Below are 25,904 nucleotides of genomic sequence, written 5' to 3'. Positions count from 1 at the left end.
AAAAAAAAAAAAAAAAAAAAAAAAAAAAGCCCAGACTTTCTTTTTCCATTTAATATTCCATCTACCATCGAGGGCTGGGTTAAGTAACCTAGGGTTTTTTAGGCTGCCATAAACAATTTAACATAAAATTCTGCAAATCAAAAAAATTCAGCAGCTCAAAACATTTGTAAAATTTTATTTTAATCTATGTCTATATATACGTTTTAGATTACATTGATTATTAAAAAACAAAAACAACTACTAATGTTCCATTTGGGGGCCAGAACTACACACTAAGGAACAGTTCTCTGGGTTGCTATATCTGTAAAATAAAACTCTATTGCCTCACTTTTCTTTTCTTTTTTTTTTTTTTTGAGACGGAGTTTCGCTCTTGTTACCCAGGCTGGAGTGCAATGGCGCGATCTTGGCTCACCGCAACCTCCGCCTCCTGGGTTCAGGCAATTCTCCTGCTTCAGCCTCCTGAGTAGCTGGGATTACAGGCACGCGCCACCATGCCCAACTAATTTTTTGTAGTTTTAGTAGAGACGGGGTTTCACCGTGTTGACCAGGATGGTCTCGATCTCTTGACCTCGTGATCCACCCGCCTCGGCCTCCCAAAGTGCTGGGATTACAGGCGTGGGCCACCGCGCCCGGCTATTGCCTCACTTTTCAAAAGATAGACAAAAATGGAAACAAACCTATTGCATCACAACACATTATGCAAGTATGATGTTCATTACCTCAAAATCTTTATCAAATAAAATCCATGATGATGGTAATGACTGTTTTAGGATTTCCTTTTTTTCTCCCTTTGGTTTTCAAAACATTCAATATTGGGATATTAACATCTGTAATTTAAAAAATAATCCCCTCCCCCTGGAAAAAGTATATCAGGAATGAAAATAGTATTGATAGAAGAAACAGTTAGAAAATTAATTATAGAAAATAGATAACTAGCTGAAAAACTGTCCTCTTTTTTCAGACGTGTTTTAGGTATCTTTCCTTAGACTTCATTCAAACTTTTTTATTTTAATGATTTAGGTGACTGCGACAACATCTTTTATTGTATCTAAAAATAGGGCATGGGTGTGTAAATTTATGAGCTGGAATGCAAAACTGGCACAGGATGTCTAAATCAGAGCATTAAATCATTTACTATACTCTAATATGAAAATATATTTTAAGCATTGGTATCTCCATGCTCTATCTTTACATATTTTAATCCAATCATCTTTATTCTTTTCACAGTGAAGAAATGTGAAATCATAAACTTTTTAACATTCTCAAATATGCCAAGTCAATTAAGAGATTATTGGCCAGATGGGGTGGCTCATGCCTGTAATCCCAATAATTTGGGAGGCCAAGGTAGGCAGATCACTTGAGATCAGGAGTTCAAGACCAGCCTGGGCAACACTGTGAAACCCTGTCTCCACTAAAATGCAAAAAATCAGCTGGGTGTGGCGGCATGTGCCTGTAGTCCCAGCTACTTGGGAGACTGAGGCAGGAGAATTATTTGAACCTGGGTGGTGGAGGTTGCCGTAAACTGAGATCGCGCCACTGCACTCTAGCCTGGGCGACAGTGCAAGACTTTAAAAAAAAAAAAAAAAAAGAGAGAGAGAGATTATCCTTGGACAAAACACTCCTCCACTCCAGGCCTCTGGATCCTTCCTTGAATAAGAAGGACAAGACAGAATACCAGTGGTTCTCAGTCTTCTTTCCACCCCAACCCATCTGAGGGATTAAGCATCTCCCCATTTATAGAACTGATGATCATCTGAAAACGTCCCACAGAAGATTCTGAGACACTGCCCTAGAAGTTGTTCCCCTGCTGGTTCGCTCTACTACACTACTGCAGACTTATCTGAGGTGCCACACAGCTCTACGCCTGCCACTTTAGGTAGAGGAAAATTATAATAATATTTCAATGAGCCTAAGAAGGGCCAAAAGTTAGTATACATCTTCATTTGCTGGAACATGCAAGATCCAAATAAGAATTTGTATACTGATAGCATCAAAAAAGACTATGGAACTGTTCATATGGCAGGCAGCACATCCAACCTGGAATTGGCTTCTAATCAAGGAGGTAGGTAAAGGAGGAGGAAAAGTAGGGAATCAATCAAAATAATCACCCCTAAGGTTTGAGGGAATGGTCTGAATATGTGATTAATGGAAAGATTTGTCTAAATCAACTTGCCTGGTATCAGAAAGGGAAGCCAAAGATGAACACATAGAGATGTGATGGTATATGACCCCCAATTTCTTCTCCAAAATATCAATTTGTAACATTTGATATCAATTCTATGTAGATAATTTTTTTTTACTGGACAACTGTATAAACTAATAACAGTAAACACTAAAAAGAAAAGATATGGACATATACCATAAGTCAAATACACTAGTTCAGCATGGGGATTGATGAGAACTGCCAAGCATGGTATTTACAAATAATATCCGTATTTCTTTGAATATCTACTTACTGTGGACAAATTACACAGCATTTAAAAGCTATTGTTAGTTGGGCATGGTGACTTCTGCCTGTAATTCCAGACTCTTTGGAGGCCAGGAGTTCAAGACCAGCATGGGCAACATAGTGAGACCCCTAACCCCCATCATCTCTTTAAAAAAAAGAAAGAAAGAAAATAAAATTTAGAAAGCTCTTGTATGTGCAAAGTCATGTGAAAAATTCTCACAACTAGGAAAGAAGGAAATAGACTTTGAAAACTTCCTTGGAAGATGTGCATTATCTGATCCAAATGTGAACCAATGTTATCTCGTTATTAATAAGTATGCAACGTATGGTAAACATGCTGACTGAGGCTTCAAAATTAGGATATTTATATGAAAAAAAAATGTGTAATTGTACTACCTTCAAACAAGAAAACAGTATTACTTAATAAATGCTGATTGTTAACTGTATGTTTTACAATGAGATGACCTTTAAATGGCACAAAAAAATAACAAGGGAACCACAGATTCAGAATTTGAAAATAAAAAACTAGCAGGCTCTAAAAATTGCTGTCCTCTGTACTTAAAGATGCCACTAGTGGCGAATCAGGATACAATGTCACTGCTCTAACATATATATTGCTATATTGACTCCTGATCAAAAAAGTCGACAAAAATCTTTTGTGGGCATCAATGTATTCTGAAACAACTATAAAACACACTGTCCATTGCTGCTTAACTTGCTAAAAAAACACTCCCTATTTAACAAACACATTCTCAACGTTCCCAGTGTGAACTATAACTGTAAAACCAAAAACCTGGGTAAGTATACAGACCAACAGGAAAAAACACGAACAGAAAGAAATGCCCCAATCTCAATTCCGAAAGATGTTCACATCTGAAATGGTTGCAATAAATACTATGAAAAGAAGACAATTCCATACACAGGGTTGAGATGGCTAAACAGTCGTTGGATGAAGACATACATTTCTTCCTTATTCTATTCCCATGTGTCAAAGCATCAAAACAATTTAATTTGTGACAGTTTATGTTGTGTCTCGAACTTTACATCTCAGTTTATCATGAGGGGGAAAAAAACCTGTTTGGCTTGACTCGCTGTGAATCACAGCCAGGAGGTCATCTTGTTGTGTATCAGCAACTATGTTTTCGCTACAGCTATGTGACCTGAAGTGGCAGCAGCAGAGGCACCAAAATAGAAGGGGCAGGAGCCTTCTCCTGGCTTCTTGGCTGCAAATGGGCTTTCCAGCCCATTTGGGCAACTGAGCAAGAGCCAACCGCAGAGGAGAGAAAGAACCAACCCCGACAGCTCCGCGGAGAAAGGCTGCAGGCCCACCCCACCTTTCGTGCCCTCCCGGGGAGCCCGGAGAAGCAGGAACATAAAAGAGGACAGGCTTAAGAAACAGCCTGGAGAAAACACAGCATGACAGGGGTCAAAACTAGCCCCATGGAGGGCAAAACCCAGCCCTGACCGTGAAGCACAGATTTCGGGGCGGTCTGGAGGCGGAGACGGCTCTCTACCCCGGGGCTCCGGGAGCGGCTCCGGCGCGAGCGCGCAGCGGGCCCCCAGCCTTCAAGCTCCTCCGGCCGCCTGGGACCTGCCCCAGCTCCCACTTCACCTGTCCGGTGCCCGCTGGCCCGGCCCGAGCCTCCGGCTCCCTGCCCGCGCCCCGGCCCACCCTCCCATCCCGTGTTCTCCCCGCACGTCCCTCGGGACCACCGGCCGGGTCAGCCGGGGCAGGTGGCCGCTGCCAGCCCCGCAGCCCCAGGCCCGGCCTCGGCACTCACTTTCTGAATCCGCTTCAGCGCCATGGGTCCGGGATGGCGGTGGGGACACCGGCCGGCGGGGGGCGGCTGCGGGGCTCTGGGGCGTGGATCGTCGCGGGTTGGGCTCTGGCGGCTCGGCTGGCTCCGCGCGGTGGGTCCCCGGCTCACCGCTCCCAGGCTCGCTCCGGGCGCCGGTCCCTGCTCGGTGTGCGCCCGAGCGCGAGTGTGAGGGCGGGGACGCCGGCGAGACTCTTTTGTTTCCGCTTTTGCTTCTGGGAAGGAGCCTGCGCCCACCCCGCCGCGCCCCGCCCCGCCCCGCCCCCGCCTGGCACACTGGGAAGTGTAGTTCCAGCCCTGTCCTCGGCCGCAGGTCCGCGGGCGCTGTCAGGTCACCTGCTCACCGCTGACCTCAGCGGGGCAGCTTCAGGTGAGAGCTGCCGGGGGCTGGAATCGGTCTCTGCAGTCTCATTGAGAGCACGTGACTCTGGGGCTGCGCATCTGGAAAATGGGGATAACAAACGAGCTATTAACGCACTTAAAGGCATTTCTAAATCATCAGTTAGTAATTCCTTATCCAATAGGTGCCACAGCTAGTTTTGTTATTTTTACCTTTAAAGATTTCACTTTGGGGGCCGGGCGCCGTGGCTCAAGCCTGTAATCCCAGCACTTTGGGAGGCCGAGGCGGGTGGATCACGAGGTCAAGAGATCGAGACCATCTTGGTCAACATGGTGAAACCCCGTCTCTACTAAAAATACAAAAAATCAGCTGGGCATGGTGGCGTGTGCCGGTAATCTCAGCTACTCAGGAGGCTGAGGCAGGAGAATTGCCTGAACCCAGGAGGCGGAGGTTGCGGTGAGCCAAGATTGCGCCATTGCACTCCAGCCTGGGTAACAAGAGCGAAACTCCGTCTCAAAAAAAAAAAAAATTTCACTTTTTCTCAAATATATGGATTGTCGCAATTTCTCACCTTGCACACATGCACAAACTCGCATCTATCAGATCCCTTGCTTACCTCCTTAGTTCTTATTGCCGAGGAAAAAGGTGTCTCTTCTGTCCAATGCACAAATCTTCCTTGTCTGAGTGCATTATCTGCTCGTAGGTATGCCCCTCCTCATAAATTACCCGCTTCGAATACCTAGTTCTGAGCTCTCACTACCTCCACTGTCTCCTACCCTACTGACACACACGCAGTCCCTACTCAACAGTCAGCTCACACTCCCCACTCTCCAACTCCTGTGCACGTGTGTACCCATTAAAACTTGGCTTCTTGCCAGGCGCGGTGGCTCAAGCCTGTAATCCCAGCACTTTGGGAGTCCGAGGTGGGCAGATCACCTGAGGATGAGAGTTTGAGACAGGCCTGGCGAACAAGGTGAAACCCCGTCTCTTTGTAAATATACAAAAATTAGCCGGGCGTGGTGGAGCACACCTGTAGTCCCAGCTACTCAGGAGGCTGAGGCAGGAGAATCACTTGATCCTGGGAGGCAGAGATTACAGTGAGCGGACATCACACCACTGCACTCCAGCCTGCGCGACAGAGTGAGACCCTGTCTCAAAACAAAATAAAACCCAAAAACTTGGCTTCTGCTTTGAGCACCACAGAATCAGTTTTCACCAAGGTCACCAATTAGAAGCTTGAACTTCGAATTACCAGATTCAACTCACTCCCTACTCTGCGCCATGTTTTTGAACCACCTGTTTGCAGCCACCCTCTTGCTTTTCAAAACATTCACTGCCTCTGGCTTCCACGCACCATGGTAGTTGGGTCTTCTATTTGGTTGACTTTCCTTTTTCTGTCACTAGCTTCTCTTCTCAAGCGTTGGAGTGCTCCAGAGTTCCAAGCTCCAGAGTTCACCATCGATATCTTTCTAGGAGATAGACCTCATGCTCTCCCCTGAACTGGGCGTAGTTTGAGGTTCATGGACTGTGAAGACCAATTGCTGTCCCTCTGACTCCTGCAAGCTGGGTGACCTTGGCCAAGCCATGTAAATTCTCTAATGTCTATTAATCTCTACATGTACTATTGTAAGAATTAATTGGTATTTTTATATGTAATATGCCCAACACAGTACCTATGTTGAAAGTGCTCTATGAGTATTATTTCCTGACTTATTTTTACTTACATGGTGGTAAATAAAAAATTTCTTTTCAGCTCAAACTCTCACAATAGTTTCCATCTTAAATTTTCAAAAGCCCACTGGACACATCTGCCTTCCTTCCCTGTGCCTAGCATTGAGGGTCTGTAACTACAAGTTGAGGATGAGAGACAGCTTACCAAGAAACCCAAAACAATAGCTACCATAGCATTCCAAAGGCTGCAAAGAGCAAGGAACAAATATCCCACTCTTGTAACCTAAGCGAAAAATGGATAATGGGTAATGGAAGAGAGATAGAAACAACCAATAAGACTTAAAACTTAATTTGGAAATCTTCCCTGCCCCGCACCAAGAGGGTTCTGGGGACTGGCTACTTTCTTACCTTTTCATGGAGTCCTGCTTCTCCCTGCACATTGGACCACCCTCCTTTTTCCAGTTCCCCCTTTGCTTCTCTTCTATGTGGCTTGGGCTTTCTGTAGTTGGAACTCTACTTTGTGATGCTCTTCCAGCAACTGCTTCAGTTGTGAAATGACCAAGCCTTTGGTACTCCTAACTTGATCTTCTCAAAAGGAAGAATATCATTGATGCAACTCATCTTTTTACTCCAAGCTATGCATTGTCAGCTGGTGAACAAACTATGAACTGGCTATTCTTGGGTCACCACAGGTGACTACCCATTGAATTGTTGGAAGTTTGGAAATACTATAGGGCAAAAGGGCCTTTGGAAAACTCCAGCAACATGTTTTCATCCTCCAGAAGTGTATTTGGGCTACCTTGAAACACCATTTTTGTACTCCAGAAACACTAGCTCCACATTTCTCCTGCTTTTTAAAAGGCAAGTATGAGAGTGTCCTTGTAAATGGGGGTTAAATGGTCTGGTCTTGGGCTCCAACTGCTTTGGGGAGTTGCATTCCCTTGCTGATAGCATTTGGATATGTCATAGGTAAGACCATGTTCACCTGCTGTCACTGTGAGAAGCATTAGTTTCAGGTAGTTCATTGCCATGCAAATCAGGAAAACCTCTAGGTCATTCAGTGGACAATCTTGATCAACAGTCTAAAATATGTACTCAAGCTGGGCATGGTGGCTCATGCCTGTAATCCCAGCGCTTTGGGAGGCCAAGGTGGGCAGATGGCTTGAGCTCAGGAGGTCAAGACCAGCCTGGGAGACATGTCAAGACGTCGTCTTTAAAAAAATTTTTAAAGTAGCCAGGCATGGTTGTGCACACCTGTGGTCCCAGCTACTCAGGAGGTTGAGGTAGGAGGTAGAGGTTGCAGTGACTCATAATCATGCCGCTGCACTTCAACCTGGTGACAGAGCAAGACCCTATCTTAAAACAACAACAAAACAACAAACAACAACAACAGAGCAAAGATAAAAATATGCACTCAAGCAAGAGCTATGGTCAGGGCAGTTTTGTTCAAAAGGCATTGAGGGCCCATGACTCTGGCATCAATTTCTCCCTTTTCCAGGATATCCTTCACACTACTAAAAGATGCACTGATCATATCATTATTACTTTAAAACCTCCATTGGTTTGTACCATGGAAGCTCAATGCTTTGACTTAGTGCAAAACACACAATTTCTCCCCAAACTCCTCTTTTCCATCGTTAACTCATACATCACGGTTAGTCATGTGCCTTTGCTACTTGCATTCACTTGGTATAGAATGACCTCCCACCATTCACCTGACAAACTTCTATACATCCTTCAAGACCCAATTCAAATGATACATACCCTGTAAGATCCTTCTCTGCCTGTTTGCTGAGGTGGATTTATTAATGTCTACATTATTCTTTTCATTCCAGAAGCAAGATGTTCATACTTTGGGAATTATACTTATCTTGTTCATGGCTGGTTATCTCATTACAACATGAATTCTAAGGCCATCTGAAAAATGTATTCCTTTTTTTTTAGTAAGGTCAAATTTGAATACAATGAAATGCACACATTTAAGTGTACAATTTGATGAATTTTGACAAATGAATATACCTGTGTAACAACACCACAATCAACATATAAAGCACTTCTTTCACCACAGAATATTCCCTTATCACCCCTTGCAGACACTCTCCACCTCAACAGGGAACCTCACCTTTGACTTCTATTACTATAGATTAATTTTGCCTTTTCTTGAAAGTCACATAAATTAAAAAATAAATACAATATATACGCATTTATGTTTGAATTCTTTAGCTCAATGAATATTTCTGATTATTCTATTTTGTTGCATACATTAGTTCATTTTTTAAATTGCTGAGTAGTATTCAATTATATGAATATACTATAATTTTTTTCTCTTTTCTCAGATTACTGAGTAGGTTGTTTCCAGTTGGTAAGGCTACTATGAATATTCCTATGTATATCTTTCATGGACATATGTTGACATTTCTGTAGGGTAAAAACCTTAAAATCGGAATTGCTGGGTTATAGGATAGTATATGTGTAACATCATAAGAAACTACCAAAGAGTTTCCCAAAGCGGTTATACAATTCGAAGTCTCCATTGGCTATTTCTTTTTTTTTTCCCCCTGAGACGGAGTCTTGCTTTGTCGCCCAGGCTGGAGTGCAGTGGTGTGATCTTGGCTCACTGCAACCTCCGCCTCCCAGGTTCAAGTAAGTCTCCTGCCTCAGCCTCCCGAGTAGCTGGGATTACAGGCAGCTAATTTTTTTGTACTTTTAGTAGAGATGGGATTTCACCATGTTGACCAGGCTGGTCTTGAACTCCTGATCTTGTGATCCACCCGCCCCGGCCTCCTAAAGTGCTGGGGTTACAGGTGTGATCCATTGGCCATTTCTATGCTTTCTTTTTGCAATACCTTTTCTATACCTTTTAAGTGGAGCTTAATTTACTCTTCTTTTTCTAACTTCTTAACGTGGAAAGCTTCAATGGTTTTACACCTTTTTCCTCTTCTAATAGAAACCTTTGAAGCTACTAATTTCTCTCTATGTACTGCGTTCCACAAATTTTGTTATGTTGTATTTTTATTTCATTTGGTTTTAAGTATTTTCTACTTTCACTTGTGCTTCCTTGTTGACCCCTTACCATTACTAACATGGGTTATTTTCTAAAATATGATGTTTAATTTCCAAATACATATTTAGAGCTTTTCTAGATATCATATTGCTGCTAATTTCTGTGTAATTATTTTGTCAGAGAAGAGACTCTATAAGCTTTGATCTTTTCAGGATGATTGAGTTATAATTCATATCGCAAGAATGTTCTTTATAGCAAAAGGATCTGATAAGAATCACATGTCACATGTTGTCTTTAGATGTCATGTCTTTTAGTCTTCTTCAAGTTGGGATTGTTCCTCAGTCTTTTCTTGACTTTACTGATCGTGACATTTTTTAAGATGATAAACCAGTTGCTTTGTAGAATGTTCCTCAGTTTGATATGTTGTCATGATTAGATCCAAGTCATGCATCATTGGTAGGAATATTACAGATGCAATGCTACATATATATATATATATATATATTTTTTTTTTGATATGAAGTCTTGCTCCATCACCCAGGTTGGAGTGAAGTGTATGATATCTGCACACTGCAGCCTCTGCCTCCAGATTCAAACAATTCTCCTGCCTCAGCCTCCCGAGTAGCTGAGACTACAGGCATTTACCACCACACGCGGCTATTTTTTTGTATGTTAGTAGATATGAGGTTTTACCATATTGACCAGGATAGTCTTGATCGCCTGACCTTGTGATCCACCCTCCTTGGCCTCCCAAAGTGCTGGGATTACAGGCGTGAGCCACTGAGCCCAGCCTGTGTATTTCTGAATAAATTTGAAATTCAGTCTGACCCATTACTGATGTTCATTTTGATCCCTTGATTAAGGTATTGTCTGGAGGCTTCTCCCAGAGAAGTTACACTTTTTTATTTCATAAATAATAAGTATTTCAGGTGGAGGTACTTTGAGACTATGTGAGCTATTCCTCATCGAATTGTCAATTTCATTTAGTAATTTATATTTGTATGGACTCACGTTTTCCTATTTTATTCAGTGGGCTGTATTTGGGCTGTATTCCATTACTATCTCTCTTTGTTTTGATGCTTAAATCATCCCAGATTTGGCCAGTGCTTGCCCCTTCAATGGGACTTCTTTGTTCTTTAGGCACGTTCTTTCATTCTTTAAGATTTTTCTTACTTTTTAATACAAAAACTGGCTACAAGCTTATCTTTTGTTCCTTTCCTCCCCTAGCCTTGGAATCAGCCATTTTCCTTAAAAAAATTCTAGTTCTTTTTAATGGGTATATTATTTAGAAAGCAAAATTTGGGCATTTGGTATAGCTGTTCCCAAGTCTTTTCAGTGGACAAAGCTAGGGAATATATGCATTAATGCATATGCACCTACAGACATTTACATTTATAGTTATTCTTATAGCTAGATATATTGAAAACCAGACATTCATAACTTTCAGTTCAATTCTAACATTATGAGGTTCATTCTAGTTTTTTCCTTTCCATATTTTTAACTTTTTGTTCTGGCACTAAGAACATGCCTCTTACTATACTTATTTAGTCAACTTCTCTGATGTAATTAATAACCCATCACTACTGCTCCTGGCCCCTGAGCAAATTACCTGCTCTCTCCAGTTGGACTCCAATTTCTACACTGGGCTCCCATACCCCACTTCCCCAGCGGGGATACCCTTTCCATTCTATTCCTTTCTCAACCACCTGTTCTGGGCTGCTTCACTGCATGAAAGCCCTCTTTACGCACTCAGGCCCTGACACGGTGTACTGGGTTACCCTCCCCCTGCCTGTGGACCCATGGCCCTTTCCTTATCCTGCTTAGGCTCTGGCACCCATGTTGGATTGCTCCCCTGTGTGAATCCATCCTTCACCCCTTTGGCTCTGATACCCCACACCAGGCAGCATACCACCAGGATACTTTCCTTACTCTACTTGCTCTCTGACACTCTGAGCTGGGCTGTCCTTTTACATGAATTTCCTTCTCACCCAATTTGGGTTCTATCACCTGGCACTGAGTCACACCCAGCTCAGATTCTACAACCCATATTGTTCTGCCCTGACATGTGAACACCATTCTCCTTCAATTCCCCTCACTGGGCCACTTTCCCTCCCACATGAAAGCATCTGCATTCTGTTTAGGCTCTGACAAGTCACCAGTGCTACCCTCCTACACTCATGTCCTCAGGCACTCCCTTGGCAATGATGCCCTATGTTAGGCGATCCTCTGTGCAAACACGTTCCTAATGCCACTGAGACTCCAACATCCCAGGCTGGGATGCCTTCTATATGGATATCCTCCTCATACCATGTAGGTTCCTACACCTTACACCAGGACACTTTACTTTGCAGACACCCTCTGTATGCGTTTTCTGTTGTATAACGAATTAGCACAATCTTAGTGACTTAAAACAACACTTACTCATTATTCAACGGTTTCTGTGGTCAGAAATCCAGGCATGGCATATGGGTTCTTTGCTTAGCATCTCACAATGCTGTTACATTTTCAGGGGCTGGGAGTCTTGGCAGGTTACTGTGGGTTAAATAATATCACCCAAAAATGCATGTCTACCCAGAACCTCAGAATGTGACCTTATTTGGAAATAGGGTCTTTTCAGATGTAATTAGTTAAGATGAAATTAGCCTGGATTCAGGGTAAGCCCTAACTCCAATGACTTGTAACTTTACAAGAGAAAGGAGAAGAGTATTTGAACACAAAGCCACACAGACACAGAGAAGACAGAGACACAGGGAAGGTCATGTGAAGACAGAGCCAGAGATTAGAGTTACGCTTCCATGACCAAAAATACCAAGGATTGTTGAAAACCACCAGAAGCCAGGAAAGAGGCATGGGCCAGTTCCTCCCTCAGAGCCTCCAGAAGGAACTAACCCAGCTGACACCTTGAGTTCAGACTTCTGGGCTCCAGAACTGTGAGAAGATAAATTTTTGTTGTTTAAGGCACTCAGTTTGTGGTACTTTGATATAACAGCCCTAAGAAACTATTAATACTACAGGAGTATATTAGAATTCTGACTCCCAACCCCATTTATTTCACCCCATGTGGACATCCTTCTCACCTTAGTTGTACTCTGACATCATGCTCTGGGCCATTGCGTTCCTTACAACTCCGGCATAGACACTGACCTTGCTTGGCTCCACCTGTTGGCTTTAGTTCTAAATTATTTAGAAAGGATCGGTGAGAGATGGGGAAGAGGAAGAGGAAGAGGAAGATGACGAGAAAAACCTTCCCATAGCTTCTTAGTTAATCTCATAAACATTTTTAGAAAAATATATTTACTCTGGTGATTAAAATATGCATTTTAGGCTGGGTGCAGCAGCTCATGCCTGTTGTCTTAGCACTTTGGGAGGCCAAGGTGGGCAGATGGCTTGAGCTCAGGAGTTCAATTCCACCCCGGGCAACATAGCAAAACCCCATCTCCACTAAAAATACAAAAGTAGCTGGGTGTGGTGGTGCACGCCTCTAGTCCCAGGTATTTGGTGGCTGAGGCAGGAGAATCACTTGAACTCGACAGGTGGAGACTATAGTGAGCCGAAATTGCACCACTGCACTTCAGCTTGGGTGACAAAATGAGACCCTGTTTCAAAAAATAAGATAAAATATGCGTTTTAGATTTATCTGTTTGTAGAGGGTTAATAGAACCATTTCACATACAATGTAAGAACTTACTAGCTAGGCATGGTGGCACACACCTGTAGTCCCAGCTACTTGAAAGACTAGGGCGGGAGGATGGCTTGAGCCCAAGAGTTTGAGACCAGCTGTCTCTCTCTTTCTTTTTCTTTCTCTCTCTCTCTTTTTTTTTTCTCCTCCCAAGGGTAAGTTCTAAGAGACCCTGCCTCTAAAAAAAGTAAGAACTTACAATGGCACAACTGTTTTGTGTTATTATAATACATTTTACATTTAAATATATTATAAATTTCATATCATAATTTTACATTAAAGAGTCAGAAAAAAATATAGTCTTTTATATTTACCGACATATTTACCATCTCCATACTTTTTATTTCTACATGCAGATATGAATTTTCACTTGGTGTCATTTTTTTTCTTCATTTTGAAGAACTGAAATCAAGGCGTTCACTGGACTTTATTCTCATCTGCACCTTGTGGTCGTTTTCTAAGCTTGTTTAGGTTGTAGACAAAATTAATTTTCTTGCAGTTTTATGACTGAAGTCCCCGTGTTTTTGCTAGTTGTTAGCTGGATGTTACTCTCAGCTCTAAAGATCCCCTGATGACCCTCTTACAATTTGGCAGTTTATGACTTCAAGGTCAGTATCAGAATCTTCCAGTCTAAGACAGAGTCATGTAACATAACAATCAAAAGAGTGACTATGTCATTGCATTCATAGGTCCCACCAACACTCAAGGTAGAAGATGTTAAACAGGATAGTAATAGAAAATTAATACAGACACTAATTCCCAAATTCACCCTGGCTTCTACCTCCTATCCAATTTCTTGTTAGTTGATGGAATTCTACTATAAGGGCTTACTTTAGCTTGATGCTTTGATCCCATTAAATTATAATATTCCAACCAAGAAACATTAATTAACAACCTGCATAGGATTACAGAAATTCATTATAAATCCTTTCTCTGATAAAGAGGATAATTTTTTTTAATTTTTTTTATTTTTACTTATTTTTTTGGGGAGGGGACAGAGGGAAGCATGATAGTTGATAAAAGCTTGGCATTGTCTAAAATGGAAGATTAGATTAAACTATACTCTCACAAACAATTTGATAAAAAATTATGACTTGATACCTTTCTCTCTTTTTTGTTTGTTTGTTTTTTGAGATAAGGTCATTCTGTCACCCAGGCTGGAGTGCAGTGGTGCAATCATAGCTCACTGCAACCTCAAACTCCTAGGCTCAAGGTATCCTCCCGCCTTGGCCTCTTGAGTAGCTGGAACCACAGATATGTGCCACCATGCCTGGTTAATTTTGTTTTTAAATAGAGTTGAGGTCTCACTGTGTTGCCCAGACTGGTCTAGAACGCCTATGCTCAAGTGATCCTCCAGCCTTGGGCTCCCAAAGTGCTGGGATTATAGGTGTGAGCCACCACGCCTGACCTGACCTGACCTCTAATCTTTGATCTACCCAGAAATACCTTTCCATTCTCAGCCTAGCCTTTGCTTCACAGATCAGAGAGCATCTAAAAGTCATGATTTGATTTTAAATCTATTCAACAACCATAGAATTTAAGCTATCTAATCTATTGACTTACTCAAACTAATTGAAGCCCTTGCATTTTCTTTTTAAGAGTTGACCCATGTGGAGAAATGATTTGATCCTGTGCAAAAGGAAGGGTCTGGAGTAGACAGAGTCACACAGGGAAAGGTGTTTTAAATCAACCTGGGTGCTCATCAGTGGTGTACTGGATAAAGAAAATGGGGCATACACCATGGAATACTAGGCAGCCATAAAAAAGAATGAAATACTATCCTTTGCAGCAACCCGGATGCAGCTGGAGGCCATTATCCTAAGAGAATTAATGCAGGAACAGAAAATGAAATGCCACATATTCTTACTTATAAGCAGGAGCTAAACATCAGATATTCATTGTATTGATCTGTTTTCATGCTGCTAATAAAGACATACACAAGACTGGACAATTTACAAAGAAAGAGGTTTAATTGGACTTACAGTTCCATGTGGCTGGGGAAGCCTCACAACCATGGCAGAAGGCAAACAAAGAGCAGCAAGTCACATCTTACATGGATGGTGGCAGGCAAAGAGAGAAATGAGAACCAAGGGAAAGGGGTTTCTTCTTATAAAATCATCAGCTGGGCACTGTGGCTCATGCCTGTAATCCCAGCACTTTGGGAGGCCAAGGTGGGGACATCACCTGAGGTCAGGAGTTTGACACCAGCTTGGCCAACATGGTGAAATCCTGCCTCCACTAAAAATACAAAAATTAGCTGGGCAGGGTGGTGCATGCACCTGTAGTTCCAGCTACTCAGGAGGCTGAAATAGGAGAATTGCTTGGACCCCAGAGACGGAGGTTGCAGTGAGCTGAAATAGTGCCACTGCCCTCCAGCCTGGGCAACAGAGTGAGACTCCATCATAAAAAAAAAAAAAAAAATTTGATCTCTTGAGACTTATTCACTACCACAAGAACAGCATGGGAAAAACCACTGCCATGATTCAATTATCTCCCACCAGGTCCCTCCCACAATGGGAATTATGGTAGATATAATTCAAGATGAGATTTGGGTGGGAGCACAGCCAAGCCATATCACTCATGGACTTAAAGATGGCAACAATAGACACTGTGGACTACTAAAGAGGAGGGCAAGGGTTGAAAAACTGTTGGGTACTATTGTCAGTACCTGGGTGATAAAATCATTCATACCAGAAATCTCAGCATCACACAGCATACCCAGGTAACAAACTTGCACATGTATCCTCTAAATCTAAAATAAAAGTTGAAAACCAAAATAAAATAAAATAAAATAAAAAACAAACAAAAAAGAAACAAAGAATATTGGGCCCCACTCCAGCCATGCTACATCAGACTTTGCAGTTTAATAAGATTCCTAGGTGATTCAGGTAAACATTAGGGTTTGAGAAGCATTATATTGGAAGTCGTAAGAGCAGCTCCTAAAAATGCAGATTTCCTTTAAAGCATTTAATTTAGCAGTAAGTTTTGGGTGAAGCTCTGGAGTCTAAACTTTAGAAGAAGCTTCCCAGGTAATTATGATGAAGGTGTCTGAAGACACTTTTGAGAATCTCCATCTTGGGCAAATCTTTAAATCCTTCTAAGCATCAATTCCCTCACCCATAACTAATGCAATAAATGTATTTGTTTAAAGTGAATAGAGCTGAATCTTTTGGTGCCCTTTCAACTCAAAGGTCTATGATTTGCACAAGGAAAAGGGGGATTTTTCTCATCTTTATAAATAGAAACCTAAAAAGTAAGCTTACAATATTATTTTTGTCTTTCCTAGGGCAGTTTACCTCCCCAAAAAAGAGAAATTAACACTTACTAAAAAATCTACTTTGGCATCTTGCAATAATAGTTTACACTTTAAGATTGCTTTAGATGGGCTGGGCATGGTCGTTATACCTGCAATTCCAGCACTTTTGGAGGCCAAGGCAGGTAGATCACCTACCTGATCAACTACTGAGGTCAGGAGTTCGATACCAGCCTGGTCAACATGGTAAAACCCCTTTTCTACTAAAAATTCAAAAATTAGCCAGGCGTGATGGCATATGCCTGTAATCCCAGCTACTTGGGAGGCTGAGGCAGGAGAATTGCTAAAACCTGGGAGGCAGAGGTTGCAGTGAGCCAAGATAGAGCCATTGCACTCCAGCCTGGGTAACAGAGTGAGACACCATCTCAAAAAAAAAAAAAAGTTTGCTTTAAACTTTTCAAAACATTTCACACACATTTTTGCAACATGCAAATACATGTGCAACATGTAGTAGTTCAATGTGTTCTTTAATCTCCTACTCTTTCTCCAAGGGCATAGTTTCAAAACATAGTTTGTGGTGAATTGCATAACTAATTCAAAAATATTACTTAATGCTTACTATATGCCAGGCATTGAAGACACATGATAAAGGAAATAGATAAGATTCCTACTCACAAGCAGTACATCAAAATCCTGTTGGATGGGGAGAAGAGTACAAGACGTGTTAAAAATGCACATGTGTAGGCATCAGGCCACACTGTCAATAAATAATCCTTATCCCCTGAATTATCTCTCTTTGGAATATTATAGTGTACTAGGTGTTAGAAAATATGCAAAAGAAAGATTATATTTTCTCCTATCTTCCATAAACTTAAAATATTCATGGTAGGAAGATTAAAAACATAAAAAAAATAAGTAGCAATGAAAGATATTATTCATTCATTCATTCAGACAACAGCAACAACAAATTTCAGGAAAATTTCTTTAAAGCAAAACAAATAGTGCAGAGGATAAGGGCTAAAAGTGTTCAAAAAGGCATTGCCATGAACAGAGAGTAAGGGAAAGCTTTGTAGAGACAACAGAAATTGAATGCAAGACACATTTGGGTAAGCAAAAGAATAGGTGAAGAACCTCCTTTCATGAGGAAACGCATGTGGAATGGACGTAAGTATGAAATGCTCCACATGGAGACCAAGGTTCCTGTTGGAGACTAGCAAGGAAATACAACTAAGTCTAATGATTGAGATCAGATAGTGAAGGACATTGACTGCTAATCTTAGAAACATGAAATTGGGCTTAAATGCAACAAGAAGTTGTGTATCAGGAGAGTATTATTGTGACAGTGATGCATTCAATAGTCTAGTGCAGGGACATGGAATGAGGAATGGGAAAAGGGAAACAAGTTCAATTGCTATTGCAGTATTTAGGACCAAGATAATAAGGATCTGTATAAGGTCGATGGCACTAGAAACCCCAAGAAGAACCTTTTGGAAACAAAAAGGCCATGGAATTTAGTTGTAATTAGATACAGAAATAGAAATATAAAAGAGTTAATCTGAACTCTAAATTTATGAGTGGTTGGCTAAATTTATAACAGTGTTAACATTAATAAGCTTTTGAAGGGGAGAAAGGTAAACTGAGTTTAAGACATACACATATATGAAATGTATGTGGTATTCAAGTGGAACTTCCCTAATGGTAGGTAGAGATATGGGGCTGAGAATACGGATTTGAGATCAATCAAGTGAGAGAATGATTTTGAAACTATAGATATAAATTGCTTCCCCGAGAGGTAAGGGGAAGACAGAATAAAGAAGACACTAGAAAATGGGCTTTGGAGAGTAGCTACAGTGAAGACCTAAGAGGAAACAGATGGGTCATTAGTGGGAAAGAAAGTGGAATACCAAGTGCGTTTTGTGTAGTGGGAGCCAACAAAAGTGAAAGCTTTATGCAGGAAAATCGCTTCAAAAAGATGTATTTTGCAACAAGGATCTAAGGGGATAAGGAAAAGGAAAAGGATATCAGAATTAGTGAGGTACTACCTTCAAGGATAGTGTTTCAGAAGAACGGTGGGTAAAGAAGACATTGTGAGGGATAAACAGGTAAATTAAATGGAGTCAACCAGTGCTTATCATACTTTGGAGAAGTCTGCCAGTGAGGAAGGGGCATGAGACAGGAACTAAAAGAGGCCCTGTGATTTTTCCAAATATGATCTCTGTATGCTTAAAGGTACATGTGAAAGAGTTAGTGAGTCTGTTATTTATTGCTTCAAAGCAAATTACCCCAACTCATAGAAGCTTAAATCAGCCGTCAACACTTATCATCTCAGAGTTTCTGTGGGTCAGGAATTTGGGAGCATCTTAGCTGGGTGGTTCTGGCTTGAGGTCTCTCATAAAGTTGTACTCAAAATGTTGGCCAGGGTTGCTGTCATCTGAAGGCTTGACTAGAGATGGAGGACCCACTTCTAAGACACTACGCTTACATGGGCAGTAGGATGGCCTTTGTTTCTGGTCATCTGGACTTTTATATGGGGCTCTTTGTACGTCCTCACAACATGACAACTGGCTTCCCCCTTATTCCTTCTTCCAAGGAAAGAGCATGTTGAAAATCACAGTGTTCTTAGAAGTCACACACTGTCAACTTTACCCAATGTGGAAGGAAACTGCACTAAGATGTGGGCATCAGGATGTGGGAATCACTGTGGGGCCACCTTGGAGGCTGGCCACTACAGACGGAAAGGAAAAGTTAAGACAAGTGTTAAGGGAAAGGTCTAAGCCCTTAATACTCAAAGCATGCTGCACGGAGTGGCATAATTTGTGAAACGGTTAGAATTGTAGTAACTCAGGCTTTCCCTCAGAACTACCAGATCAGAATTTGCATTTGTAAAAGATCCCCAGGTGACTTATATGCATATTACATTTTGAGAATCATTGATCCAGGGTACAGAAAGGATTCTCTTTAGAGAAGGAAATTGTAGCCTACACAGAAAGAAAGAAGAGGAGAAGTGTCTTGTGACAGAGGTGAAGGAGAGTAAATAAGTGTGCCTACAAATTGACTGCTTGCCACATACAGTTAGCAGTAAGGCAACATACAACAAAATTAGACAACTTAATGAAAATAATCCTGTTTTTTAATAGGTAATTTAATGCAGCAGAAAGAGTATAACGAAGTAAAAACATGGATTTGTATCCTGATTTTACTGCTAATTAGCTGCATGTCTTTGGGTAAGTGTGTTAACCTCTCCAGTTCTTAATTTTTTAAAAATAATGTGATGGCAATAATAACAATTCTATAAAGTGGATTAGAAGATGAAATAAGCAAACTACATAAAGCATTGAGTTCAGAGTAAGTATTCAATAATGTTATTTTCATTCCTTTGCTCCTTTTCTTCCAGTGCTTTAAACTCTCCATTTAGGTCTTATCTTTTAGTCTTTTAATCATAGTTGCCACCTCTGGGAATATTTCTGTTGAATATTCTAGATTTTCTGTCTCAGCCTTCATGATTTTATTAGAGAGCACATTACATTTGCAAGTACATATCTGAGAAATCATAGATATTTGGAAAACACCTAAATCTTCTCTCATTTCATCAGAGTTGCTGCAATAAAAGGTGTTATATTGAGCATGTAGTACTGGCCAAAAATACAGGCCAATTGCACAAGAGAGGAGGGGATTGTGACTAGTGTTGACCTACCTAAGGTTATGAATATCCCTTTCCCCACCCTTATGTCTAGTATTGGCTCTTCATCTCCATTGTCTACTTCTCCCCCACCACCAAGACTCCAGATTCCCGAATGTTTCTCCTGGACACTCTTGGAAACCTATAGCAGGTTTCCTATTTCTTCTTCTCACATCCTGTCTCTAAATTCACAGATAAGTTTACTTTGAGACTCTTTAGAAGGTATTTTAATATAAGTAACAACAAGGAAACTGATAACATTAGCATACATAATGAACTACAGTGGCATGACAAATTTATCAGAATTATTTAGAACAAACATACGACAAAACTATTAAAGATTGGTTCCCATCAAGAAAGTGAAAAGGGCCAAGTGCGGTGGCTTATGCCTGTAATCCCAACACTTTGAGAGGCCTAGGCAGGAAGGTTTCTTGAGCTCAGGAGTTCAAAACCAGCCTGGGCAACATAGTAAGACCTTGTCTCTACTAAAAATAAAAAAATTAAAAATTAGCCAGGCATGGCAGTTTGTACCTGTAGTCTCAGCTACCTACTCAGGAGGCTAAGGTGAGAGGATTGCTTGAGCTTGGGAGAGCAGAGATGCAGTGAGCTATGACTGTGCCACTGTACTCTAACCTGGGTGACAGAGAGAGAGAGAGAGAGAGAGGGAGAGAGAGAGAGGAAAAGGAAGGAAGGAAGGAAGGAAGGTAGGAAGGAAGGAAGGAAGGAAGGGAGGAAGGAAGGAAAGAAGGAAGGGATAAAAAGGAAGGAAGAGAGAGAGAAAGAAAAGGAGAGAGATAAAGCGAGGTAGGAAGGAAGAAAGGAAAGAGACAACCCACAAACTTGTAGAAAATATTTACAGATTACACATTTGATAAGGGACTTATGTCCAGAATATGTAAAGAATTCCTATAACTCAATAAAATAAAGATAAATAACCCAATTTAAAAACAGGCAATAGATTCAAATAGATATTTCTTCAGAGAAGATATACAGATGGATGATAAGCACATGAAAACATGCTCATCGTTAGTCATTAAAGAAATAGAAATCAACGAGATAAAACTTCATACTCATTGGACAGCTATACTTGAAAAGATAGACAATAACAAGTGTTGGAAAGGATGTGGAGGCACTGGATCTCTCATACATTGTTAGTGAGAATGACAAATAGTGTAGTAACTTTGGAAAAGAGTTTGGCAGTTCCTCAAAATGTTAAAAATAAAGTTTGCAATGACCCAGCAATTCTACTTCTAGGTATTCATCCGAGAGAAATGAGAATATATATCCATGCAAAAACTTGTAGATGAATGTTCCTAACAACATTATTCATAATAACCAAAAAGTGGAAACAACCCAAGTGTCCTTTGGGTTGTTGGTGAAATGGTGAATGGAAAAACAAAACAATGGTATATCTAAACTATTGACAATTATTCAGCAATAAAATGAAATAAAGTACTGAAATATGCTACAACAGGGATTCCCAGCCAGTCTGCAGCCTATTCAGAACTGGGTCACACAGCAGGAGGTGAGTGATGGGCAAGTGAGTGAATGTTCATCTGTGTTTACAGCCACTTCTGATGGCTCAAATTACCACCTGAGCTCTGCCTCCTGTCAGATCAGCCCAGCATTAGATTCTCATAGGAGCAGGAACCCTGTTGTGAACTGCACATCTGAGGGATCTTGGTTTCATGCTCTTTATGAGAATCTAATGCCTGATGATCTGTCACTGTCTCCCATTGCCCCCAATGGGACCATCCAGTTGCAGGAAAACAAGCTCAAGCCTCCCACTGATTCTACATTGTGGTGAGTTGTATAATTATTTCATTATATATCACAATGTAATAATAATAGAAATAAAGTGCACAAGAAATCTATTGCACTTGAATCATCCTGAAACCACCACCCCATCATCGGTGGAAAAACTGTCTTCGATGAAACTGGTCCCTAGTGTGGAAAGGGTTGGAGTCTGCTGTGCAACAACATGGATGAACCTCAAAACCACAGTGCTGCTGGGAGGAGCGGCACATGCCCACAGTCCCAGTTAGTCCAGAGGATCAGGTGGGAGGATTGCTGGGCAACATAGCCACCCTGACTCCAAAAATAAAACCAAACAAAACCCATACCATTATGCTAAGTGAAAGTACCAGTCACAAAAGATTACACATTGTATGACCTCACTTATTTAAAACGTTCAGAGCAGGCAAACCCACAGAGTTGAAAAGTAAATTTGTACTTGCTAAGGGCTGGGGGTAGGGAGGTTTGGGGGAGAATGAAAGACTGCTCATGGGTATGAGGTTTCTTTGGGGAATGACAAAAGTGTTCAAAAATTAGAGTATGATGAAGAGTGCAAAATTCCTTAAACACACTTAAAACCATTGAACTGTACACTTACTAAGCTTTAAGGTATGTAACTATATCTCAATAAACTTTTTTAAAAAGTCAGTTCTGTCCTCCTTGGGGTTTGAACCCTCAGGCCTCATTACCGTCACTCTCTTTCTTGGGGATTCTTTATGAGGACAGCCCTCTCTGTATGTAGCTTCCATCTCAAGGATGCTGCTTCTGTCTTTCTATCTCACCAAATAAGAAAGGAAACAAAATCTCAAAATCCCCCAGCCCCACCATCTGTAAAGCAGTTCGCCGCCCTGGCTGTGAGTCACTTTTAAGAAACTCCGATTGGCTGGAGGCACAGGGAGCGCCGGCCCAGGCAGCTCATCCAACTGCCAGGCCAGGACCGTGTCTGGGCGCCCCGGCCCAGACCTCCTAGACCCCTCCCAGCCTCAGTTCTCCGGGGCTGACTGAGGCCAGGAAGGTGCTGCAGGAGCCGGGCTCCATGTGACCGTCACCCACAAAATGCGAAGCCTGGCCTTTCTGGCACCCCGCAGCATGGCTGCGGCGACCCCATTCTCCCACACCGGCCCAGCTTGTGGAAGAGGCCACAGGGATCCCGCAACCTTCAGAAGCTGAGATTTAAGAAGTCTCTGCAGGATGCAGAGCAGCCACTGTCAGCGCACGAATATAGAGTGGTTCCTGGGTCATGATGGGGGGTGGGGGTGGGAGGAATGGTCCAGAGAAAGAGGGTGAATGAAGGAGATGGGCAGATTTGGAGAAGTTGTTGGACAGAATCGCTGGCCAAGTGGAAGAGGCGGATGAAGAGCTCCCTGGATGTGTTGCTGACCATGGCCCATCTGGAGGAAGAGTCAAAGCAACAGTCGGCAATCAGGCAATGTATGAAGACGTTAAAGGAAGGAGTTGACACACGGATTCAATCAGAAATTTCAAAGAAAGTAGAGTGAAAAGAAAAGATTCAGGCATTCCTGGTGGAGGTGACATGGTGGAGCAGGACATCTACCAGGAGTCCCGGGGCTGTAGTCTATGAGCTTGGCCCTGACCGAGTGAGGCCAGTGCAGCCTGGCTCCCCTGCAGGGGATACCATAACCAGTCTGCCCTCTCTGAACAAAAGTGATCTCATTTCTCAGGTACTGCTGGGGACTGCCAGCCAATTGCCAATTTTACCTCTCCTCCACTCTGTGAAGAAGTGTTTGTCTTTGCCAATACAGGAATCGCTTTTTTTTTTTGTTTTCTCCTTGTGCCTTTGAGGCTGTGCTGTCCGGGAGTGGTCTTCTGGGGAAAGCCACCCCATCCAATGTCCCCATCTTTTTTGACCCGTGGGTGCTTTCTTTGGGGCTGGTGAGAGCACTCATTTGTCCTGGGGGCAGTTCTGATCTTACAGGCCACTGAGGTCTTCATATACAACAGGGCCTTTTTCTTTCATGATTGGGTAGTCCCACCACCTGTAAAACCAAAATCATCAGATTTTCAACCAGGAGAGCTGGGAATGGAACTCAACCAGGAGAGCTGGGAATGAATGGCTTGGACCAGTGTTTGGCACACATGTAGGACAAGCATTTTTATTGTGCTTATTTTCTGAACAGCTATCTGGATTGTCAGCTCACAGATTTTGGCTTTATCTGTCCCCAGCATCCCCAATTCTGTCCTGCTACAGGCCAAAAGATTTCAGGGGGACCATTTGCAGGATGTATCAACCTGTGGTTGATATATGCACTTCCTTGTCCCCCACAAATCTCTGTAGGGTTCGAACCCAGTGTTGAATGAGTCTCCATTTGAAACTAGGTCAGAATCACCATCTGGGAAGGGCAAAGAGCAGACAGCCTAAACAGTGGTGGCGCCAACCATGAACTTCTCAGGAGTGACCTGTGTTTCCTTCAAGGCTATTTCTGTTATGTGTATCCTTCCAAGGCCTGCATTTTTTCAAGACTGGTCTTGTCCATCTTGTAGCCCATTTTTCTTCATTAACAATAAAACCAGTTTTGAACACCAAATAGCAAGCAGAAGAAGGTTTAAATATTTTTTGTGTTTGTTTTTGATTGATGAGGTATGAAGAGAAAAATTCTTCCGTGGTTCTAGTTAGTCATAATTTATTTTCATAAAGTTCTGAGGGGCCCTGGGGAGCTAGATCCCTTCTTAAACAGGGCAGTTGCATCCCCCATTCTTCAGCACAGTGCCCAATGGACAGGCTGCTCTAAGGAGGAGGGGGATTTCAACGAAGACTCCAGAAGTTGGGATGGAGCTGTGGGAGCTGGGTCAAGGTGGTGGCGAAGGCAGAAATGTGGATGTAGCCCATTCACCCTCATCCCCAGCTGCAATTGGAGCAGTTTAGTATGTGCCTGCTTTTCTAAACTATCTGAGTGGACTTTGGTAAGCTTCCTGATATAAAAGTTAGTTGAATAACACCTACCTTGTATGATCAATGAAAAAGGAAGGTAATGTGTAATGCACCTAGCACAGTATGGGGAACACGGAGCTTGTTCAGAAAAATGGTAGCTATTATTGTTCTTGGATTTCACATTAGAGTTTATTTAAAAAATGACTTCCAATACTTGAAAAATAAGCATGGAAATCACTGATGTCACCCATAGTCTTTGTTAAAACAAAGAAAAAATAATGTTTTGATAAATTATATGGAAATCCTGGCCTGCAATCCCAGCACTCTGGGAGGCCAAGGAGGGCAGCTTTTTTGAGGCCAGGAGATCAAGACCAGCCTGGACAACATGGTGAAACCCTGTCTCTACTAAAATATATATAAATATAAATTAGCCAGGTGTGATGGCACATGCCTGTAATCCCAGCTACTCAGGAGGCTGAGCCACGAAAATTGCTTGAACCCAGGAGACAGAGCTTACAGTGAGCCGAAACCATGCCACTGTACTCCACAACTGAGAAGAAGGAAAGGAAAAAAGAGAGAGAGAGAGAGAGAGAGGAAGAGAGGGAGAGAAGGAAGGAAGGGAAGGGAAGGGGAGGGAAGGAAGGAGGGAATGAAGGAAGGAAGGAAGGAAGGAAGGAAGGAAGGAAGGAGGGAAGGAAGGAAGGAAAGAAGGAAAGAAGGAAGGGTTAAGGTGGTACATATAAGAAGGAAAGAAGGAAGGGAAAAGGTGGTACATTTTGTTATATGTTTTTTTTTAATCACGATTTTTTTAAAAAGACATTAAAAAAACAAACAAATATTGGAGAGGATATGAAAAAACTGGAACCCTTATCCTGCTGGTGGGAATACAAAGTGTAAGTACAACAGCTTTGAAAAAACACTTTGGCAGCTTATTTAAAAGCTAAACATAAGCTGGGTGTGGTGTTGTGCTCCTATAATCCCAGCTATTTGAGAGGCTGAGGCAGAGGATTGCTGGAGGCCAAGATTTGAGACCAGCCTGAGAAGCATAGCAAGGCCTTGTCTCAAAGACAAATAAAGGACACATATACAAAAGCTAATCCAAAATGTAACCTTATGACTCAGCAATTTCACACTTAGGAATCTATCAGTGAGAAATAAAAGATATTTCTGCACAAATACTATGTACATGAATATTCATAGCAGCTTTTACAAATAGATAAAAATTGAACATAACCCAAATGTCAATCAACTGGTGAATAGATAAACCGAATGTGGTATATACACACAATGGGATATTATTAAGCAATAAAAAAGGACAAATTATTGAC

General features: G+C 41.8%; 1 protein-coding gene across 2 annotated transcripts in view; it reads right to left on the bottom strand.

Moving 5' to 3' along the window:
• UBE2D1 (ubiquitin conjugating enzyme E2 D1) overlaps positions 1 to 4,469 on the bottom strand; it is a 37,992-nt gene extending 33,523 nt beyond the window's left edge. The window contains exon 1 of one of the 2 annotated variants that reach the window (XM_032252524.1): positions 4,231 to 4,469. In XM_032252524.1, the coding sequence (XP_032108415.1) occupies positions 4,231 to 4,254 (24 nt within the window). In that variant the 5' untranslated portion in view covers positions 4,255 to 4,469. The remainder of the gene's footprint in view (positions 1 to 4,230) is intronic. The other variant, XM_032252525.1, reaches the window with a different exon arrangement.
• Between the last annotated feature and the right edge of the window lie 21,435 nt (positions 4,470 to 25,904).

The sequence above is a fragment of the Sapajus apella genome, unplaced genomic scaffold (assembly GCF_009761245.1).
Source record: "Sapajus apella isolate SASKATOON/1434 unplaced genomic scaffold, GSC_monkey_1.0 scaffold78, whole genome shotgun sequence".
Taxonomy (NCBI): Eukaryota; Metazoa; Chordata; class Mammalia; order Primates; family Cebidae; genus Sapajus; species Sapajus apella.
This window is presented reverse-complemented; position numbering and strand designations above follow the sequence as displayed.